At 38.5% G+C, this 22,400-nt stretch overlaps 1 protein-coding gene across 4 annotated transcripts in view; it reads left to right on the top strand.

Moving 5' to 3' along the window:
* Window positions 1–22,400, top strand: part of cntn5 (contactin 5) — a 223,615-nt gene that overhangs the window by 159,655 nt on the left and 41,560 nt on the right. For all 4 annotated transcript variants that reach the window (XM_047392397.1, XM_047392396.1, XM_047392398.1 and 1 more), the window contains 3 exons: window positions 6,383–6,564; window positions 17,572–17,708; window positions 17,827–17,956. In XM_047392397.1, the coding sequence (XP_047248353.1) occupies window positions 6,383–6,564; window positions 17,572–17,708; window positions 17,827–17,956 (449 nt within the window). The remainder of the gene's footprint in view (window positions 1–6,382; window positions 6,565–17,571; window positions 17,709–17,826; window positions 17,957–22,400) is intronic.

Genomic DNA, 22,400 nt, shown 5'->3' with positions numbered 1-22,400 from the left:
AGAGAAATCCTGCCACGGACTCACAAAGATTCCCCGTTATTTTTCAACCCCTTAAGGTCTCTATAGATTTCCTCTGTTCTCTTGCTTGTTGAGAGTTTAGTCAGAGGTCTCCTGAGTCACAACTACTCTATCCCATATTCCTCTATAGTGTTTAAATCTTTATTACACTAGGCAGCTGTTATTTGGTCACACATACAGTACTCCAGTTTTACTAAACTTAAGTCCAAAATGAAAACTTACTCTTGTTTCTACATAAAACCTTGTCTGAAATCTAATTTGAGCATATGGCAGCCAAGGGCAATTCATCGTCCTTGTAAAGGGGTAAAAAAGCTCCAGGATGTGACGTTTCCATCCAGGCTAAATGATTGATGGATTCAGTGAAGGTTTTCCATGTGGTGTCATGTTTCCATCTTTCAGGGACCTGTCAAATCCACTTGTCATACATAAGATGACTGATACTGAACAAATTATAGGGCTTTCTCCCTCCACATGTGGAAGTCATCTGTCATGTGAATCTACATGAAGATTCTTGACAACAAAAAAAGATGGATGCGGATTGTTTCGAACTAATTTATCACATTTTTATAGGCTGTGCCCTTTCAATAAGGATTTTAAAAGATTTCAGCTTTAGGTTGTGCAGTGCTTGAAAACAAAATTGAAAATATTTGCCTAACAGACTTGTTCCTATTTTACTTTTTTGTCAGACTTAAATGTTCAGATCATTTCACACAAATTTCTATTTTGTTTGTTATACAAAAATGTTATTCAAATCAAACTAACCCTGTGTAAAAAAGTAAATGACCCTTTCCCTCCCCGTGTGGACCACATTTTTTGGCTCAACTTCACCAACCAGACTAGCAATCATTCCAATAAATCCTGCCTGACAATATGAAGTAGGCTAAAGGATTTCAAAAAGCAACATAGCAACATATCTAAAGAAATTTAAGAACAGATGATAAAGTTACTGACATCTGTCAGTCTAGAAAGGGTTACAAGGCATTTCTAAAGAGTTGGGACAATATCTAAAACACTGTTGACATAAGAGCACACAATGGCTAAAACACATCTGGTTGATCCTCAAGAGTTTAGAAAATATTCTGTGCACTGGCAAGATAAAAAGGGATTCTTTTTGGAAGGTGTGTGTTCAATTTGATCTGATGTAAAACTAACAACATTTCAGAAAAAGAACATCATACCCACAGATGCTTTTCTCCTTAGCTCCCTGCTTGCTTGCATTCTTTTACTCCTAACTTTTTATCTCTTAGCCGAAATTACGGAAATATTGGACTAAAACAACTTCTTACCAGCGACTCCCAAGGATTATTATTATAAATATTTATTTATTTTATTTTATTTTTTTAAAGGATTTTGATGTTTTTATAATCGAACTCGAAAGCAGGACAAGTTGACGCCAGCTAATCAGCACAAAATGCCTCCATTCACCACAGAGGACTTCGACAAACTTTTACAGAAATTGGCTGTTTTGGAGATGAAAATCCATCGACTAGAAGTGAATGTGGAGGTGAATATGCGGTACAACGATGATTCAACTCTGCCTGTGATCCCAAACAGTGACAGCCAGCTCAACAACATAACCAGCAATCAGAACACTGAGAATAAACGTACCGGCAGAACCCCCTGGCATGTTTTAGGCATCTTCTCCATTACACACCCCCGTGGATGAGGCCCTGCTACCGAACCATCTTCCAAATGCCACAGAGCCCCACCTCCTCCTAATCTATCTCCTCCTAATCAAGACTTTCAAATCACTTCTCTGTGATACAGTCTGGGCCCCAGTGGTAACTCTATCAGAAATGAGCATTTCCAGGAAAAACTTGGGCCCCTGATAGGAGATAGTTGTAAAATCTCTGTGCTTAAATGTGACAGAAAGAGCAAAGCCAAAAGGATAAGAGACAGTAATAAACAATCAAAAAAAGCCATAAACTGTCAAGTTCAACCAGACACAGTTAATATCAGCAACTAAGTCATATAAACTGGCTTTATTGAACATTAGATCTCTGTCAGGAAAATCATTTTTAATCAGTGACTTCATTATTTACCACAATCTTGATGGTATGTTTTTAAGAGAAACATGGTTACATGAATTTAATGAAGCTCCAATTCTGATAGAGTCGACGCCTCCGAACTACAATTTTTGTGAGAGCAGACAGCAAAGAAAAGGTGGAGGGGTGGCCACTTTGTTTAAAGATTTATTAGAGTGTAAAAAAGTATTCCTGGACAAATTTGACTCTTTTGAATATTTGGCTCTCCGGGTAAAGAGCCCGGTCCTCACCATGTTCTTGAATTTTACAGGCCTCCTAAGTCCAAAACAAACTTTATTAGTTATTTTAATGAGCTTTATCTGTGATATGTGTTTATTATGACTGTTTAATTATTGTGGGAGACTTCAACATTCACATGGACAATCCTGAAGACAGAAGTGCAATAGATCTGTGTGACACTCTTAGAAATGTTGGTCTGACTCAACATGTTAAACAGCAAACGCACAAACAGGGACATATTTTGGACTTGATCATCACTAAGGGTCTAAACATTTCCAAGATGTCTGTAACTGATGTTTCCCTATCTGAACACTTTTCTGTTATTTTTGAAAGCATCATCTGCAATGACTCAGTTTGCCAAAGAGACGTGATACAAAAATGCATCTTTAAGGACGGTGCTGCTGAAACCTTTAACCAGATTTACTCTTCTACCTCCACTTTGCCCTGTAACACCGTAGATGAGCTGGTAGATAACTTTCATTCTAAAATCTCAGACATCATTGATTCAATTGCTCCAATTAAAGTGAAAGTCGTTTCTGGGAAGAAAATGTCTCCGTGGAGAATTGCTCCACTAGTCAGAAGTGGAAAAAAGGAGTGTCGAAAAGCTGAACGCAGGTGGCAAAAAACTGTACTCCGGGTTAACTATATGATCTATAAAGAAAGACTATACAGATATAACCTACAACTGAAAAATGCAAGGGAATCTTTCTTTTCTGAGATCATAAGCAAAAACATTAACAATGCTCGTGCATTATTTGCCACGGTCGACAGGTTAACAAACCCTCCTGTAACTGTAGCATCTGAACTCCACTCTACCAGGACCTGCAATGAATTTGCTAAATTCTTTACTGAAAAAACCCAAAATATCAGAGGGGCAGTCAGCACATCCACATCAACTCCAGTACCAATGCTGTCTCCAACTAGAAAAGATTTTGACAAAATTTCCTAATTTCACCAAATAAACTTCAAAAACTTAAAAGAAATTGTACAGCAACTAAGCTCTTCTTCCTGCTGTCTTGATGTTTTACCCACAGATTTCCTTAAGAAAGCTTTGCCTGTAATAACATCTGATTTAACACAAATAATAAACATGTCCCTTTTATCAGGTGTTTTCCCCCAGGCCCTAAAGACAGCAATTATCAAACCTCTATTGAAAAAGAGCAATTTGGACAAGCTGCTACTACAGAACTAAAGGCCTATATCAAACCTCCCCTTCATCAGTAAGATTATTGAAAAAGCTGTGTTTCAGCAGTTAAACAACTTCCTAACTATGACCAACCGCTTCGATGTCTTCCAGTCAGGCTTCTGTGCTCACCACAGAACAGAGACTGCTCTTGTCAAGATGTTCAATGACATCTGTATAAATGCAGACTGTGGAAGAACCACAGTGCTGGTATTATTGGACCTTAGTGCAGCATTTGACACTGTTGATCACTCCATTTTATTAGGGCGCCTGGAAAACTGCGTCGGCCTTTCTGGTACAGCACTCAACTGGTTTAAATCTGACTTGAAGGACAGGGACTTTTTTGTGTCAGTAGGTAACTTTACATCAGAGAGCACAAAAATCACATGTGGCGTTCCCCAAGGGTCCATCTTAGGGCCCCTCCTATTCAATATCTACATGCTCCCCCTAACTCAGATTTTAATTAACAACAACGTAAGTTTTCATAACTATGCAGACGACACACAGCTATACGTTACGATGTCACCAGGTGACCATGAACCCATTCAAGTGCCGGCCAAAATTCTCTTCAGCTGAATTAAAACAAAACTGAAGTAAACTTTGGACCAAAGGAAGAGTGTTTAATAGTTAGCACACAGCTTCAGTTAATACAGCTAGAAACCACCAGTCAGGCTCAAAACCTAGGTGTAGTGATGGACTCAGACCTGAATCTTCAGAGGCACATAAAGACATTAACAAGGTCGGCCTTCTATCACCTAAAAAACATCTCCAGTATTAAAGGACTAATGTCTCAGCAGGACCTTGAAAAACTGATTCATGTGTTCATCTTTAGTAGAATTCATTACTGCAACGGTGTCTTCACAGGTCCGCCTAAAAGTCGATCAGACAGCTGCAGTTGATCCAGAATGCTGCTGCCCACGTCCTCACTAGAACTAAGAAAGTGGAGCACATCACCCCGGTTCTAAAGTCCCTACACTGGCTCCCTGTAGCTCAGAGAATATAGTTTAAAATACTTCTGTTAGTCTATAAATCACTGAATGGCTTAGCACCAAAATACATTACAGACTTGTTGTCAGTGTATCAACCACCCAGACCTCTCAGGTCATCTTGCTCAAATCTACTCTGCGTACCCAAAACCAGAACTAAACATGGAGAAGCAGCTTTTAGTTCTTATGCTCCACTAATCTGGAATAAACTGCCAGAAAACTGTAAAAGCACCGAAACCCTAAGTTGCTTTAAATCAAGATTAAAAACTTATTTTTTTAGAGTGGCCTTTGACTGTGCCATCTAAGCATAATTGGTTACGTTTTCAGTCCAATTTTCCTTTCATTTTCTTATCCATCATTCTATTCTCTATTTTTTTTAAATTACCTCTTTTGTTTGATTTTATCATTTGATTTGTTTTTCTGTGTCTGTATCTGTGTTTATTTTCTTTGTGATTGTATTGTAATTGCATGTACAGCACTTTGAGTGTCTCGTTGCTGAAAAGCGCTATATAAATAAACTTACCTTACTTTACGTTACCTAACCTATGCAGCAAGACAATGATCCAGAGTCCACCAAAATAAATGTTTGAAGTGACCTAGTCAAAGTCCTTACTTAAATCTGATTATGATGCTCTTGTCATGACCTTAAACAGGCCAAACTTGAAACCCTCCAATGATGCTGAATTAAAAACATTTCTGCACAGAGGTATTACTTAGGCTTACTTTTCACATAGTGTCAGATTGGTTTTACAGATTTTTTCTTTTAATAAATGAAATCATCATTTGAAAACTGCCTTTTGTATTGACTCCAGTTATTTTTGTCTGATGTTATAATGTGTTTCATACTATGAAACCTGTGACAAAAAAGCAAAAACAGAAGAAATCGTTTTGCAAATAAACTATACTTTCACAGCACTGTATGGTATTTAGTGTGCAAGTCTATGCTGTAAAAATATAGAGGTATGCGATTGACACTCTGCGTTGGCAAGTATTTATTTTTAAATGGCTTACATCAAGGAAAAAAATTATATGGAGATCCCCAGTTTATGGTTTACAAAAATATTTACAGATATCCAAAGAATTAAATTATCATTGTAAGGTGGATTCAAGAAGTTTAAAATAATGTTTAGAATTCCCTGCTCTTGGAATTTGTTTGTATGGTCCACTGTACTCCCTCAGGATTAAGTAACCACAATGACTCTTGAATACAGTCTAATGTGTGTGCTTTCAATTTCTGGTGTTAATTGTGTACAAGAGCAGAAAGTGATAGAGCATAGCCCTTGGATAAATGCTTCTCCTTAGTGTGTGCGTACTGGATTGTATTGTCCTCCACAATTTCCCAGATGGAAGCCTTTCAGTCGGTGGGTTTGCAGGGCGTGTGAAAAGCTATTTGCATCTGCCACTCTGTCTGAAGTCTGTGTCTGCCCATATAATCTGAGAGTGCTGAAGACTGGAAGATACTTCTGCAGTCATGCCTTGATGAAACACATTATACTGCAATCCTGATATTCCTGCTGAGCTCATGTCAGCACTCCTTTCTCATCCATTTTATTTGCTAGGCTTGTCACATTCACCCATCAAGAGAAGAAATGTTTCAAACTTCCTTCTACAAGCACTCCACTTTGCTTGAGTCCTTACATCTTCTATGTGTTCTGTTATGCTTTTCAGGGATTTAGGTTCTTATTCCAGACATTAACTTGGCTTTGCAGCAGCAGCTCAGTCAGCTACCCAATCAGCTGCCTCTGCATGTAAATGACCATCCTGTGACATATCATAGCTAATAAAATGGACCAACAGAGACCCTTTATCAATCAGGAAATGTAATATACATCCATATATATATATATATATATATATATATATATATATATAGCTCTTTTTAAAATGCATTGCATTGAATAGTCTACAAAATGGCTCTTTTTCTCCAACAGTCCGGTCCCAACAATCACATGGAGGAAGATAAATGGCATCTTCCCCAAAAAGGCAAGACTCCGAAAGTCCCAGGCAGTACTTGAGATACCCAATATTCAGCTGGAAGACTCAGGAACCTATGAATGCAAAGCTGAAAATACAAGAGGAGGAACTGCTTTCAAAGGGCACCTGCTGGTCTACAGTAAGTCTGAGTACACAACTTTAACTCTCTTCTTTTTCAATTTTTTTACTGGCAAGAATTGTAATTTTTTTTAAATAGGTACAGTACAGACCAAAAGTTTGGACACACCTTCTCATTCGAAGAGTTGTCTTTATTTTCATGACTATGAATATTGTTGCTTCACACTGAAGGCATCAAAACTATGAATTAACACATGTGGAATTATATACTGAACAAGAAAGTGTGAAACAACTGAAAATATGTCTTATATTCTAGGTTCTTCAAAGTAGCCACCTTTTGCTTTGATTACTGCTCCGCACACTCTTGGCATTCTCAATTCTATTCAATTCAAAGATACTTTATTGATCCGCGAGGGGAAATTAGAATTCCAGTACAACCCATCCAAACATACATCATGACACAAGACAATGGGGGGACGGGTCACCGAGGCTTTGCTGCCCACTCACAGGCGCTGCCCTTGCTAAATGAGAAAAGAGGCCACATTAGGTAAGTAGAGGGAAAAAAAATCATATTTCACACTTTATCCTTAGCAGGATACAGTTTGAGATTGCAAAAAACCTCAGCACAAAGAAGCAACAGTTGACAAAACAACATCATGCCGGGAACGGTGAAGGTGGTGTGAGGAGTGCAAATGTTCATCTTGAGCATATGTGTGTGTGCAAGTGAGTGTGTGCAAGTAAGTCCATGAAGCACTGTCACAGAGGCCATTGTCCTTGATGGTTCGTTGGAATGTACATCAACCGGCCAAGTTCTGAGCAGGTCCACAGGTGTCCTCAGGGAAGGGAGGGGGCAGAGGGAGCAGAGCGTCATGTTTACATAACTTCCAGGAGAAGTTGAAGATAGCCAGCCATCAAGGCCGCGCAGGGGAGCCAGATTCAGAAAAACAATAATTATTTGGGTTAGGCTGACTCTTAATTTTCCATCAGCCTTGAGAGTCTCACTGGTGCTTCTCAAAGGCAAATCCAAACAGCCAAATTCCTGGTCCTTCTGCCAGATCTGAGAGAAAAAGCGTCCACCTCCACCGAGAGCAGGATGAGCTTCAAGAAATAGTCACCTGAAATGGTTTTCACTTCACAGGTGTGCCCTGTCAGGTTTAATAAGTGAGATTTCAAGCCTTATAAATGGGGTTGGAACCATCAGTTGTGTTGTGCAGGAGGTGGATACAGTACACAGCTGATAGTCCTACTGAATAGACTGTTAGAATTTGTATTATGGTAACAAAAAAGCAGCTAAGTAAAGAAAAACTAGTGGCCATCATTACTTTAAGAAATGAAGGTCAGTCAGTCCGAACAATTGGGAAAACTTTGAAAGTGTCCCCAAGTGCTGTCGCAAAAACCAGCAAGCGCTACAAAGAAACTGGCTCACATGAGGAGCGCCCTAGGAAAGGAAGACCAAGAGTCACCTCTGCTGCGGACGATAAGTTCATCCGAGTCATCAGCCTCAGAAATAGCAGGTTTACAGCAGCTCAGATTAGAGAACAGGTCAGTGCCACGCAGAGTTCTAGCAGCAGACACATCTCTAGAACAACTGTTAAGAGGAGACTGTGTGGAAACAGGCCTTCATGGTAACATAGCTGCTAGGAAACCACTGCTGAGGACAGGCAGCAAGCAGAAAAGACTTGTTTGGTCTAAAGAACACAAGGAATAGACATTAGACCAGTAGAAATCTGTGCTTTGGTCTGATGAGTCCAAGTTTGAGATCTTTGGTTCCAACCACCGTGTCTTTGTGAGGCGCAGAAGAGGTGAACGGATGGACTCTACATGCCTGGTTCCCACCGTGAAGCATGGAGGAGGTGTGATGGTGTGCGGGTGCTTTGCTGCTGACACTGTTGGGAATTTATTCAAAATTGAAGGCATAGTGAACCAGCATGGCTACCACAGCATCTTGCAGTGGCATGCTATTCCATCCGGTTTGCGTTTAGTTGGAACCATCATTTATTTTTCAACAGGACAATGACCCCAAACACACCTCCAGGCTGTGTAAGGGCTATTTGACCAAGAAGGAGAGGGATGGGGTGCTGCGCCAGATGACCTGGCCTCCACAGTCACCGGACCTGAACCCAATCGAGATGGTTTGGGGTGAGCTGGACCGCAGAGTGAAGGCAAAAGGGCCAACAAGTGCTAAGCATCTCTGGGAACTACTTCAAGACTGTTGGAAAACCATTTCAGGTGATTACCTCTTGAAGCTCATCAACAGAATGCCCAGAATGTGCGGAGCAGTAATCAAAGCAAAAGGTGGCTACTTTGAAGAACCTAGAATATAAGACATATTTTCAGTTGTTTCACACTTTTTTGTTCAGTATATAATTCCACATGTGTTAGTTCATAGTTTTGATGCCTTCAGTGTGAAGCTACAATATTCATAGTCATGCACATAAAGAAAACTCTTTGAATGAGAAGGTGTGTCCAAACTTTTGGTCTGTACTGTATGTGGTATGCTTGCAATCTGAATGTTTGGTTATTCAGGCATTCATGTTCCTATTCCCTACTGGTCTGTTTAGATCTTTTTGCTTCTACTCAGCCATCATGCATTATCCAAGAGCATGCATACATTACCACAAGTGTTGATATATTTATTCCAGGAATAGCATGACTACACAACTGCTCTACTTTCAGCTTCCAAGCAATTTTTAAATAATATAATCGGTGCTGGTTACAGTCTTTTGAAATTCAAAGCTAGAAACTCTTATGAAATGCTAAAATAATTTATTTTCCATCCATGCGAGATTATCTAAAAGAGATTTTTTACATGTGTGTGTGCTATTTTGTTTGCGATGAGAAACAATTGGTACTTTTGAACAAGACTGGTCTGCTGCTGTTCATTTGTTCTTTCGTTTTATAAACAATTAGGGTTACTCTTTCTCAGCAGCATCTGATGCTTTTTTGCATGGCTTCAAACTATTGCAAGAATTTATGTTTTCAATATTCTTTTAAACAGCATATATCATGATTTTTACAGATTTCATTTTTCAGTTTTTCAACTTGTAGCTGACAATAGTTCTATTCAATTTAATGTCTGAAATAAAGAAAAATGTAAAAAGGCATAAAAGAAAATTAAGTGAGCAACATACAGCTGAGAACACAGCCAAAAATTGTTGAAGAGTGATGACTTTATGTTTTGAGCTATTTACCCAGACATCAGTGTGTAACTCGATGCCAACCCAAGATAAAAACAATGACTTGTCAAAGTCTCTAGCTCAAATCAACAGCATGGTGTTTGGCCTTAAAAACTTCAAACTAATGCTGCACATGTGAAAGCTAATTTAAAATACTGTCAGGCTTCAGTGGCAGCCAAAACTCTATCCTTCATGTGGCTCAGACACACAGCAAAAAGAGAGAAAAAATTAATTCAATTCAATTCAATTCAAAGATACTTTATTGATCCCCGAGGGGAAATTAGAATTCCAGTACAACCCATCCAAACAGACATCATGACACGAGACAAGGGGGGGACGGGTCACCGAGGCTTTGCTGCCCACTCACAGGCGCTGCCCTGGCTAGATGAGAAAAGAGGCCACATTAGGAAAGTAGAGGGAAAAAATCATATTTCACACTTTATCCTTAGCAGGATACAGTTTGAGATTGCAAAAAACCTCACCACAAAGAAGCAACAAGTTTACAAAACAACATCATGCTGGGAACGGTGAAGGTGGTGTGAGGGGTGCATATGTTCATCTTGAGCGTGCGTGTGTGTGCGAGTGAGTGTGTGCAAGTAAGTCCATGAAGCACTGTCACAGAGGCCATTGTCCTTGATGGTACGTTGGAATGTTCATCAACCGGCCACAAAGTTCTGAGCAGGTCCACAGATGTCCTCAGGGAAGGGAGGGGGCAGAGGGAGCAGCGCATCATGTTTACATAACTTCCAGGAGAAGTTGAAGATAGCCAGCCATCAAGGCCATGCAGGGGACCCAGATTCAGAAAAAAACAACAATTATTTGGGTTAGGCTCACTCTTAATTTTCCGTCAGCCTTGAGAGTCTCGTTGGTGCTTCTCAAAGGCGAATCCAAACAGCCAAATTCCTGGTCTTTCGCCAGATCCGAACGAACAACTTTCTCCAAGATTTATCCCAATTCACCCCTGAGTCCAGGAACCGCAACCTGCCTGCGATCCTGTGTAAGGATCACATCCAGTCTGCGATTCAGCTCACGTAACATCTCAGTCTGAGTGTTGATCGCTCTGAAGATCCCATCTCACATGTCAGGCAGCCTTACAATGGCCAGAACAGCTGCTGACATTCTCCGAATTTCTCGATATGCCAGGTAACCGCTGACTCCAAAAAGCCGAAATCCTGATATCAAACATCCAATTATATACATATCTTCAACATCCTCAACTGATATTATCGACAAACACACAATCCTCCACTTCTGTGTATCCGGAGAAAAATGTCCCGTCCGGGCAAGTGGGCTCTCCCGACCCCTGTCTTCTCGTCGAGAAAATTTTATCAATTGCATTGAGAGACCAGCTGACCAAATCCATATTTTGGAAGAATTTGGAAGATGTGCAAAAAGAGGCTCCAAAAAAAAGACAAGACACAGAGCTGAAGCAGGGCAGATATGGGAGGGGTGCGGGAGACAGAGAAAAAGCGTCCACCTCCACCGAGAGCAGGATGAGCTTCAAGAAATAGTCACCTGAAATGGTTTTCACTTCACAGGTGTGCCCTGTCAGGTTTAATAAGTGAGATTTCAAGCCTTATAAATGGGGTTGGGACCATCAGTAACCGATGACTCCAAAAAAAGGAGGATTGTTGAGAATTAGTAGTTCTCAATTTATTGCAATGTGTAGACATCAACAGGTGTACTGACATAGGACACATAAAAAGTCAAAAGTGGCGCAAAATTAAGTATTTTTTTACCTGCTAAACTTAATGCTCACAATCAAGAGCTGTGGCTGCCTTGGTGGTTTACAAACAGCCAAAGCTATTTCTCCTAGCTATGACATGACTGGTTTGGGTTGTTGCTTTTCTTAAAACTAAGATTTAATTGGTTTCATAACCCTGAGACACAAAGTCTTTCCTACAGAGAGACTGTTTTGGTGGGTAAGGAGAAATATATCTACTGTGATAACTTCTAATGACCACACCCAATGTTTCTGGCATACTTTTAGATACACTTTGCATCAAATGTGCTCACTATATTCTTTGTATGTGTTGCCCAAATGTGTCCAAACAACAAATTCTATTTACATTTAGTTTTTCTTTTTTTTAACAATAAAACTGTCATATCAAAAACACTGGATACACTTAACACATCATCCATATATGCTACTCACTGCTGGATTTTAAGAGACACGTGTTACAAAAGGTTTTTTTATTATGTAAAAGTGCTTCTAAAATTATGTATTTGCTTTGAAAAACAATGGAAACACCTTATACGATTTATTATGATTTAGTTCTTTCATACTTATTTACAATATATACAGTTTTTTATGGCTCAAAAATATTTGCCTCTTAAAGGGAAAGAAAATCTGTAAAATAACAAATTAATTATTGGCAGAAATTCTGTTGTTAATTGTAGCATGCTCTGGTGTTTTGTAGTATTATGAAGCTTTAAATGTGAATCTGTTTTTGCATGGGCTTCAGGTAAGTGCTGCTTTTAGCCTTGCAACAATAGGAGTCATAAAGGAAGGAACTGAGTTCCTGCTTGTGCTTTGATCATAAACTTATCTAAGCTAGTACCTGTCTCCTATTTCTCTTTGTCTGTGCTTTGTGCACAGGACCAAGATAATGGACTGCTTCAACCTTGGTAGGACACATTTCCAAGGCCCCACAGTTCTTGGCAACTTCCATTCTGTTGACATCACAAGGAGAATAGGGGACCTAATTTGTAGCAGTCCTGCACTAAATGTAATTTACACAGGTCAACTGGCAGCTTGAACTTTCATTGTGCTGGAGACCTTGCTGACCATAATCATTTAATCAAAGCAAAACGTATTCTCCTAAAGGTGGCATATGCATGGAAAAGAAAAGAGTCTGCTAGCCATGGCAGAAACAACTCAATACTGAGGGTACCTACACACATTGGAGAGGAAATACACCTCACAGCAAAGAACGTTGCTGAATTCTGAGCCCTGTCTGAACCTACAGACTAATCTATAGAGATTTTTTAATATTCCTATGGGAATGAAATTCAAGCAAAACATGTCATATGTATAAGTCAAATTTCATAGTCGCCATATTAATGAATCACATTATGAGCAGTGCAATTTTATCAGCAATTTGTGTAAAACATTTTTGTATATTGGCAGGCAGCATATGCAAATATTGTGTGTGCGTTGACTTGAACTCAAGGTGTCGCAGCAATATTAGTCAGTTTTCCTTTGCAAAGCTCTAAATTACAAGTATGAAAACTCAAAGATTAAATAAATAAATTACTCTTTATGAAAATAAAATATTATTGGAAAAACACTAGCATTCACAAAATCTTTAAAACTGGTCAAAAGTCCCATAAGCTGATCGGCTTCCCTGTGACACAGCATGTATATGTCCTAATTTCTATCAAAATGGCACACTTACTTGATAGTGTCAGATTTACTTTTATGTAATAAATCCCCACTATTCATTCCATATTTGCAGATTTTCATTCAATAAATTAAATGTTAATTCTGTATATTGAAACCTATCGCAATATACATTCCTTTTCACTCTGTAGACCTCAGACTTCCAGTACAAGACAGACTCCCGTCATCTGCGGAAATACTCAGATGATTCTGTAGTTGTGGGGTGGATAAGAGATGGACAAGAACCTGAGTACAGGGAGCTGGTGGACTGCTTTGTGGCATGGTGTAAAAACAGTCATCTCATCTTCAATGTGAATTAAACAAAGGAGATGATAGTAGATTTTAAGAGAAACAGGAATAGGTCAAACACTATGTCCATCATGGGAGAAGAGGTGGAGGTGGTGGAGGAGTATAAATATCTCGGTGTTCACCTGGACAACAGACTGGAGTGGAGATGCAACAGTGGTGCCGTCTACAAGAAGGGACAGAGCAGACTGTACTTCTGTGTTTGCTGCATATCTTATATAAGTCTGTTGTCTGCTGTGGAAAGTGTGATCTCTTTTGCCATCATCTCCTGGCGTATCAGCATAAGAGCCAGGGAGTTAAACTAATAAAGAATGCTGGCTCTGTTCTGGGGACTCCTCTGGAACCTGTGGAGATCATTGTGCAAAGATGGATTTGTCATAAAATGAGGACCATTATGGAGAACCCTGAGTCTCTTCATGACACTCCCGTACAACAAGAGAGATAATTATTAATTAAAATATTTAAATAATGAAGCTTTTTTCATTGACTGGAAAGCTGTTTTTACTGAAACAAAGTGTGATGTATTTCTGTGTTTTGTAGATAACAACATATCATGGGTGAATTAACCATCTTATAAAGCAAACTTCCAGGAAAGTGATCGGAGTTTCTTTGAGTATGTCCATTTGTGATTTTTCTATTGTTTTTTTTCTTCCTGCATATTTTAATCAAATTTGCCTATATTCTGCAGCAAAACCCTTGAGCACATGTGAGAACACTGCATGGATATCAGGAAGATTTGGTCAGAAGAACTTCAATGATAATTTTGAGTCATTATAAAAGATGTTTCTCAAGTCCAAACAATGCTTTCTGTGGAACTGCTGCATCATATGCAGTACACCTGCAGTGCAGTCTGTACCATAATTCAAGTCAACACCAGAGCAAAGAAGTAAAAATAAATTGAATCACTCGGCAAACGGAAGGAGTGATGTTGAGGTCTACTCAAGTAGTAATCACATAACTGTTTAAATTAGAACTAAACCCCATGTAAAGAATAACTCCGCCTGCCACCAGAAACATTTTTTAAAAATGCCAACAAAGTGGGCAATGCCAAGTGTGAGAATGAGCGGAGGGGGTTAAGCGGGGGTGTGGTTAGACGAAGGAAACTGGCAGCTAGTATATTGAAGCATGGAGAGTGAGCAGGGAGACGCTGGTAGTTTCACCATGGATAGACCTTTTGAGGTGGAGGATTTTTCACACTCTTTGTCACCAAAGGTTAAGACTCGGCGATGCCCGAAGCCGCTACAGGGGCATGTCAGAGGGAGACGGTCTTATACCCGAACGCGGAGGGCTGTGATGTAACCATGTACCAAGCTGTACCGTTTGAACCATTAGAAAAATTCAAGTAATTCAGTAACCACCGTTCAGCCCAAAGAGGGCAGCACTAAGAAGGTTTTACGTAAAATATTGCAGAATTAAACAGGTTTACATGAAATTTTATGAAATAGCACAGTAACATAAAGATAGCACACCTTAATTGAATTAAGGCCCAGTTTATACCATTTAACTGCAAAAATGTGGGGTTTAGTTCCTCTTTAAAGTTACACAATCAGAATACTATATTTATTTTATGGGTGGCAAATATTCTCAGAAATCAATCAGATGAAAAAATTCAATGAGGAATATGAACAGATTTGTATACATTAAAGTTATGAAGAAGATCATGGTCATTGTTCCCATTTGCTACAACATCCTAATCCACAGCAGTATGCATCATGGCTTGTGGATCATCTGAGACAGACTGGGTCAAACACATAAGGTTTAACCATTTGCAAATCAAATGCAACGTGAATGCTTCGGAATCTATGTCAAAATCTGCCATAAAAAAACCTGCTGATTTGACATAGTTCACTAATCCCAGGTGATATAAATGTCCCGAATACACACAAAGCAGAATGAGTAGTTTTTTAGATTTTTTTTTATCAGTTTGCCTTTTTGAAAATGCTATTTTGTGAAAATGTGCTGTAAAAGTGTGTACTTCTGTATTTTTATTGTCAGTGTGCTTTTGTCTGAAGAAATACACCCATGGATGGTACCATAAATAGTTAAAACATCATTGCAAAAATAACGAGCAATGGGAAGTAGAACAAAAGCAGGCAAATATTAGAAGACTAAGACAATCTTCTTACAATTATTTTTATGTAAATATTGTAATCTTGCTATCATACAAGTAATGAAAATAATCATCTTAACAGATAAGGGTGAGCAAGGGAGAGAGAAAGAGAAACAGTCTCTATTGTTTTTAGAATGAAATTTGTAGGATTTCAATGCAGGATGTTGTGCTGAGCAGGTGTATGAAGCCTTGAAAATACAAAAAAGGTTGAAAAAAAGAAGTCCCCAGGAAATGTAGTTGTCTTGTTTGCACAGCTCATACAACTAGTGTGCAGTAGAAGGGAAAAAAATAATTTCCAAGCAGGATACAAAAAAACTTTGGGAAGTAATAAAGAAAAAGTATTTTGGTGTGCATTCAGTTGAGATTTTTGCCTGTTAATTTTCTCCAATTACAATTGCCTCCTGGCAGTTTTGAGCATGCAAATTACACAATGATACAAACATGAAAGGGTTGTGCATTCAGAACGTAAAAGAGGCTTCCCTCTTTTTGATGCAACTCATGGTCCTAGAAATGCCTCAGCCTTGTTTGCTGTTTAAATAACGGGTTCATTTCCAAGTAGCTCAAATCTATGGGGTCAGTTTATTCTGTAAGGCAGACACCATTGTGTCCAAGGGTATTGCTTGCTGAATTATCATGCATCACTCTAAATGTTTATTTAGTTTGATTTTGTATTGCATTAAAAAAAGTTGGGATTTTTTTACAACTTCTGCTCAGTCAGTAATATTTAACTTAATAATTCAGATATTCCTTGCATATTTTATCCTTCTTTTACTGCATCTTGGTCAGACAAAGCAAGAAATTTTAGTTTCGGTCACATGTGACCACAGCACCATCTTTGGCATACAGTTTTTGTTCTGTCCAGGACTTCTTATAGATTTTTGTTTAACAAAGTATTTCTTCTTCCCATTCTTCCATAAAGGCCAGATTTTTGGGGGTGCACAGATCCTCTCTGATGAGTTGTGCATCTCTGCTGCTCCTCCAGAGTAGCCTTGGCTCTCTTGGCTACTCTGATTAATCCTGTCCTTGCCCGGCCTGTCAGTTTGGTGGGATACCTGTGTCTTGTTAGGTTTATAGTTGTGCCGGGCTGTTTACATTTTCAAATGATGGATTGGACAGGGCTCTGTGAGATCTTTAGAGATTTGAATATTGTTAACCATGCTTTAAAATTCTCCATAACTTTATCCCTGACCTGTGAGTGGAGGTCCTTGGTCTTCATGATGCTGTTTGTACACTAATGTTTTTTTAACAAACCTCTTCACAGAACAGCAGGAACAACTCAGATGAAGTTACACACAGCTGAACTGTTTATTAATTAGATGAGTCTTGAAACCAATTTGTTGCTATATATTTTCTTTTAGGGTATCAGTGCAAAGTGAACTAAATCTTGATTTATGCCACACATACATTAGGATTTTTATTTGTAAAAATTGTGATCAGCTATTTTTTGTTGATCCATCAGACATAATCACAGTGGAATATATAAAGTTTGTGATTGTAATGTGTCCTAAATTTCAAATTGTTCCAGTCTGTGGCAATACCTTGAAAACTGCTGTTGACAAACTTTCTGTATTCAATCTAAATGAACTATTTTTCAGTCATAGTAGTATTGTTTTGTTTCATATTCATATTGTTCATATTGTTTTGGCTATTTTGCCCAAATATTAAATATTTTAGTCTGTAGATGTTCAAAGGTGGTAGAGTCATACCACAAAAGACCTGCAGCTGTAATTGCAGTGACAGGTGGTTTCTCAGAGTTTTGACTTTGTGAGACCTTCTATGCATGCCATATTTTTGGATATTCATTTCTAAAAATAGTTGAAAATCTTGAATAGTTTTTCTTTCTCTTCACAATTGTGCACTAGTTTAAGTAAAACTTGCAGTGAAGTTTGTGTTTGTAATGTGACAAGTTGAAAAAATGTTCAGGGCAGGTTGTGCAAGGCTGTAAATGTGTCTTGTTCCTGACAAGAAGAGTGGTCACGTATTGAGCACATTTTTGCCTGTTGCCTATTATAAGTCCAAAAAAACATACTTTTGGCTTGTGCATGTTTCAAGGATATAGTACTCATTCTTATATCTCTTTGTTCTATCTTTCAGCCCTCCCTCAGTGGGTCAGAATGATTAATGACACTCAGATGGATAGTGGAGAGAAGCTCCAGTGGGAGTGCAAGGCCATCGGAAGGCCCAGGCCCACCTATCGCTGGATTCGTAACGGTTTGCCCTTGACATCCCAGGTACTTTTAATACATACAGAACCTCTCTCCATTGTTAATTGCACACGTCATGCAGCATTACCATGTAAAGTAAGTCCACATTCAGCCCTAATTTTCCTTTTTCTTTGTCTTATTTCAGGGTCGAGTTGAAATCGTGAATGGGGAACTGACCATTAACAAAGTGCAACAGACAGACTCAGGAATGTACCAGTGTGTGGCAGAAAACAAATATGGAGCCATGTACTCTAATGCAGAGCTGAAGATTTTAGGTGGTTATTGTTTGTATTATTAATGTTGACCAAGCTGCCAAATGTCACTTTGCTTTTGAGGATATTATTTGATCTCATGCAGGCTGTTACTCAAAGGTATAGACTGATTGGTGAAGAGATTGAAATGCAAGGGGAGAACGCTGAACTGTGAGATATGCTGATTGCCAATCAATGGTCCCTGATTTAACCCAGGCAGTGGACAGATGAATAAATGAAGGACTCTCCTGGTTGTATTCACTGAGAAGTCTTTGCACATCAAGTTGATGAGCGTCTGGAACATTTGGGCATTACTCTGAGGAGGATGTAGACCAGTAACTTGTAGGTATGGATTTCTACTAATGGAACCGAACACTGGGAGTGGTTTTGTTAGGTGGATTTTAATGACTTCATTAGAGTCTCATCAGTGCTCTGTTTGCTATCACAGCACAATCCCCATTTCCAAGAAAAAAAAAAACTGATGAAAGTCATAGAGAAACTATGACTTTCATCATTTTTTTTTATTTTTAGACAGGAATAAGATAACACAAAATCTGTCTTTTTCAAGTCAGACCTTGTTAATTACAGCTGAAACTAGATATTTAAACACACGTAACCTTTAGTTTTTTCACTGTTGGACTTCAAAGTTAGGCTAATCTTTTCATGTTTTAGCTCAGTTAGGATTACCAAACTTATTTCTGTTTGCTAAATGTTGTAAAACTGAGCATTTTAAAAGATTTATTTTATTCAATTTCAGAACTTTAAATATTCTAGGATTGTTATGTCTTTAAACAATTTGGAAAATGAAAGATTGTGATTCCATCTTCTAATAGGTTAATTCTCAATATTTGTGTTGTTTGGAGGCACACCTGTGAACATCTCAAACACACTACTTTCTTGTAAAACATTATGGTAAAATCAAAAGAAATCAGCAGGGGTATTGAGAAGAAAATTGTGGACCACTACATGTCTAGTTCATCCTCTCTCCAGCAATTTCAAGATGCTTGAAGGTGCCAAATAATTATATAAACACCACAGGAATGTCCTGCCATCAAGGAAAAGACAGGCTGGGTTCTCAGTCCCCGATGTAAATGTTTTTAATGCAAAATGTGTAAATCAACCCCAGAACAAAAGCAAATTACCTTGTGAAGATGTTGGCTGAAGCAAGTAGAAGACTGTCATTATCCACAGGTAAATGAGTCCTGTACCGACATGGGCTCAAAGGCCACTCAGTGAGGAAAAATCCATTACTCCAAAATCAGAACATAAAATAACTGATTACAGCTTTCAAATGCACTCGGGTACAAAGACCCTACTTTGTAGTGACATGTCACATGCTGACTTCACAAAATAGATCACATCACAACAACAGAATAATATGTGCACACACTGAAGCAACATCTCACGGAATCTAAAGCTAAAGCTGTTTTATGCACTCAAGAAGATGCTTCCAGTTTCTTTTAAAGATAAATTGAATATCAAAGATACATTTCTGATTCAGTCACAAGTAGTATAATAAAATAAAATTGTAGTGTTAAAAAAACAGGCAGCCAGCAGGCTTTTTTATTTTAATTTTAACAGATGTACATAGTGGTAAAAGACTTGAGCAGAAGTATACAGGTGCATCTCAATAAATTAGAATATTATTGAAAAGTTAATTTATTTTAGTAATAAGGATAAAATACACAAGCTGCACGGTGGTGCAATTGGTAGCACTGTTGCCGTGCAGCAAGAAGGTCCTCGGTTTGACTCCCAGCAGGGGGTCTTTCTGAATGGTATTTGCAAGTTCTCCCCGTGCATGCGAAAATCATTTTTTCTTAGAAAATTAAAATATCACATCAGACCACCTAAAAAAAACCTTTCTTTACAGAAGTGTTGGCTCTTTACAGAAGTACCTGCTTAAAGGCTGTTTTTTGCAAAAGGTACTTTTAAATTTGACAAACAAACGTCACCAGGACGCATTTTCCAGTTTACTGAGGGCCACATTTAGAACGACCACCCTTAAAATTTTTTTGTAACCTTCAAGTAAACTTGCTTATTACGTAACAAATTATCATTTTCGTCATTTTGATCTTTACAGAGTAACACTGGAAGTAAAGCACGGTAATATCTGGTTGATTAGCCAGGCAGTCAGCTATGGTAGAGTCCAAAGTCAACTGCTTTAGAGAAATGTGCTTGTAGCTTGCGAACTGTATTCTCAAAACTGTATTTCCATGCCATAACTTTCCAAACAGCTAACATTGTCGTTTCTTTAAAGTAACATGATACTGAAAAACGGCCAGTGCATTATCAGAGATTGCAATAATTTACAATCACCTGTAATCTTTGATAATTCCAAGTATTGTATCCTCTTTCAGCCAAAATAGCACTGCTGAATTTTTTAGGCATTAAAAACCAAAGAAAAAGTGTTTCTCTGCCTTTAGGCTTCAGGCTAAAACATAAGAGTCGTGCTGAAATAGCTGTCCACTGTTCTGTGCTGATGCACTATTTTCTCCTTGTCATCTTCAATAGTGGGACACATCTGGTGATACCATTCCCCTTTCATTTTTCCCTCAGGGATGACTTGATTTACTGTCTTTTATGGCTTGCCCTTTTCTGAAGGGGAATCTGTGGCATTTTGAAAATCTTACTGCAAATAGATAAAAGTTTTTTTGTCCATGCTCTGAGTTGTCTGTGTAGAACAACAGTTTGGTGAGGTTTATATTCACGATTCAAGGTGTTTGTCTACAGGATTTAAAAGTTCTACGCTTTTAATAAGCTTTATCCCAGCTGACGAGTAGATACTCTTGGCTTCCTCAGAGTCACAGTCACATTTGTGATATTTGGAAGCTGTTGACGAATGTTTTCATTACTTTACCCTGCGGACACATCTTCCCAGTGACCTGTGCTCCGTCTCCATGTCCAGAAGCAAACACTATCAGGACAGATTACATGACTAATAACAGCCTGCAGATGAGCGATCACCAGAGGCTACACGGGGGCATCGGCTGCCCTCACGTCTGTGATCGTGTCCCAGATCCAGCTCTTCAGGGAGAGTGGCGGCATGAAGGAATACGGGTGGTGGTGCCACCAGCTTTGATTAAAGCAAATACACACAATAACTGCTCCGGTTTCTGCTCCTTTTTGTGTCTACAGGGACCTCCGCCACTCAGACAACTACTCAGGCTCAAAGACACAAGTGTTACAGGGAAAAGGGTCGGCCTGTAGCTACAGATGAGATTGAATTGTCATTGTGTATAACGTCACCTATGAGGCGTCATTCAAGATTTGAATAACCAGTGTTGACAAAGCCCTAGAGACTGTGCATGGCCTGTACATGGCTCTCTAACAGCAGCATAATTGTTTACTATGTTGATCGTATGTAGTTATTATTCTCTTAGGCAGGCTGGTTAAATTAAAGTCAATAATAAGATACATTAAAAAACTACAAAGCATCCAACCATGTCATCTTCAAGTTGACACTTAGTTTCCTAATTAGGCTGCACTAAACAATACAGGATCTATTTAAAAGGCAGTATTAGATACTGAAATAACAGTAAAGTGGCAGTTTGGTACATTTTATAATGTTTTGTATTGTATTTAGGCAAATATGATTTTTATTAAAACTGTTACATTATATTGAGGTGCTTCAAACCAAGTATTTTAGACTCAGGTCCTGGTGTTGTACACATTTTTATAAATCATCTACACATTCACTCACAGGTATACTGCTGCGATTCTGCCTGTAATTACGGTTGCGTTCATATTTACAATATTGATACCTGATTATAAGCATCGGAGTCATCAATCTTGATTTGATCTGACTGAAGCACATGGTTCCAGTTAAAGTCCTTTTAGAGTTTAGCACATTCACGTGTCAACATTTGTGATGAAAGGAAAGGAAATAATTTTTTCTGCCATGCCTCCCAAACAATATATCGGCATGTCTATGATGTCTAATGGTTGAAGACTTGGTGACCCAAAAATACAAATATTTGCAGCAATTCTCTAACTCACTTATCATCCTGCTCTTTGTGCTTGGTGGCATGATAAATATGGGTCCTCGTCCAGCCTACTGACCAGTGGCTAATTGAAGTGAACCTAGGAAGACATGGATTAGTAAGTAGAAACTCCAAGAAACTCTGCTCAGCTTAAAAAAGTAAAGTATGCCCGCCAATAAATGTGGCAGTGGTGATTTTGTAAAAAAGAAAAAAAAAGCAATTATTTTCGGATGTCGGATTTTGTTTTCCCCCACTGAATAAATATACACCTGATGTGAAGTTTTTCTTTGTGAGATTATGCCGCTGCATTAAAAGATTGCTGCAATTCTAATATTTAATTCCAGTGTCGTTCGACTATGCACTGTGATATTAATCCAACAAGAATCAAGTATAAAAAGGAAAATGTAGAAAATATGCATTTGATCTATATGTATAATAATTGCATTGTCCGGTAACAATACAACTCTAATAGTAATAATTTCTATCAT

This window comes from Girardinichthys multiradiatus, chromosome 18, assembly GCF_021462225.1.
Source record: "Girardinichthys multiradiatus isolate DD_20200921_A chromosome 18, DD_fGirMul_XY1, whole genome shotgun sequence".
In the NCBI taxonomy this organism is placed as follows: domain Eukaryota; kingdom Metazoa; phylum Chordata; class Actinopteri; order Cyprinodontiformes; family Goodeidae; genus Girardinichthys; species Girardinichthys multiradiatus.
This window is presented reverse-complemented; position numbering and strand designations above follow the sequence as displayed.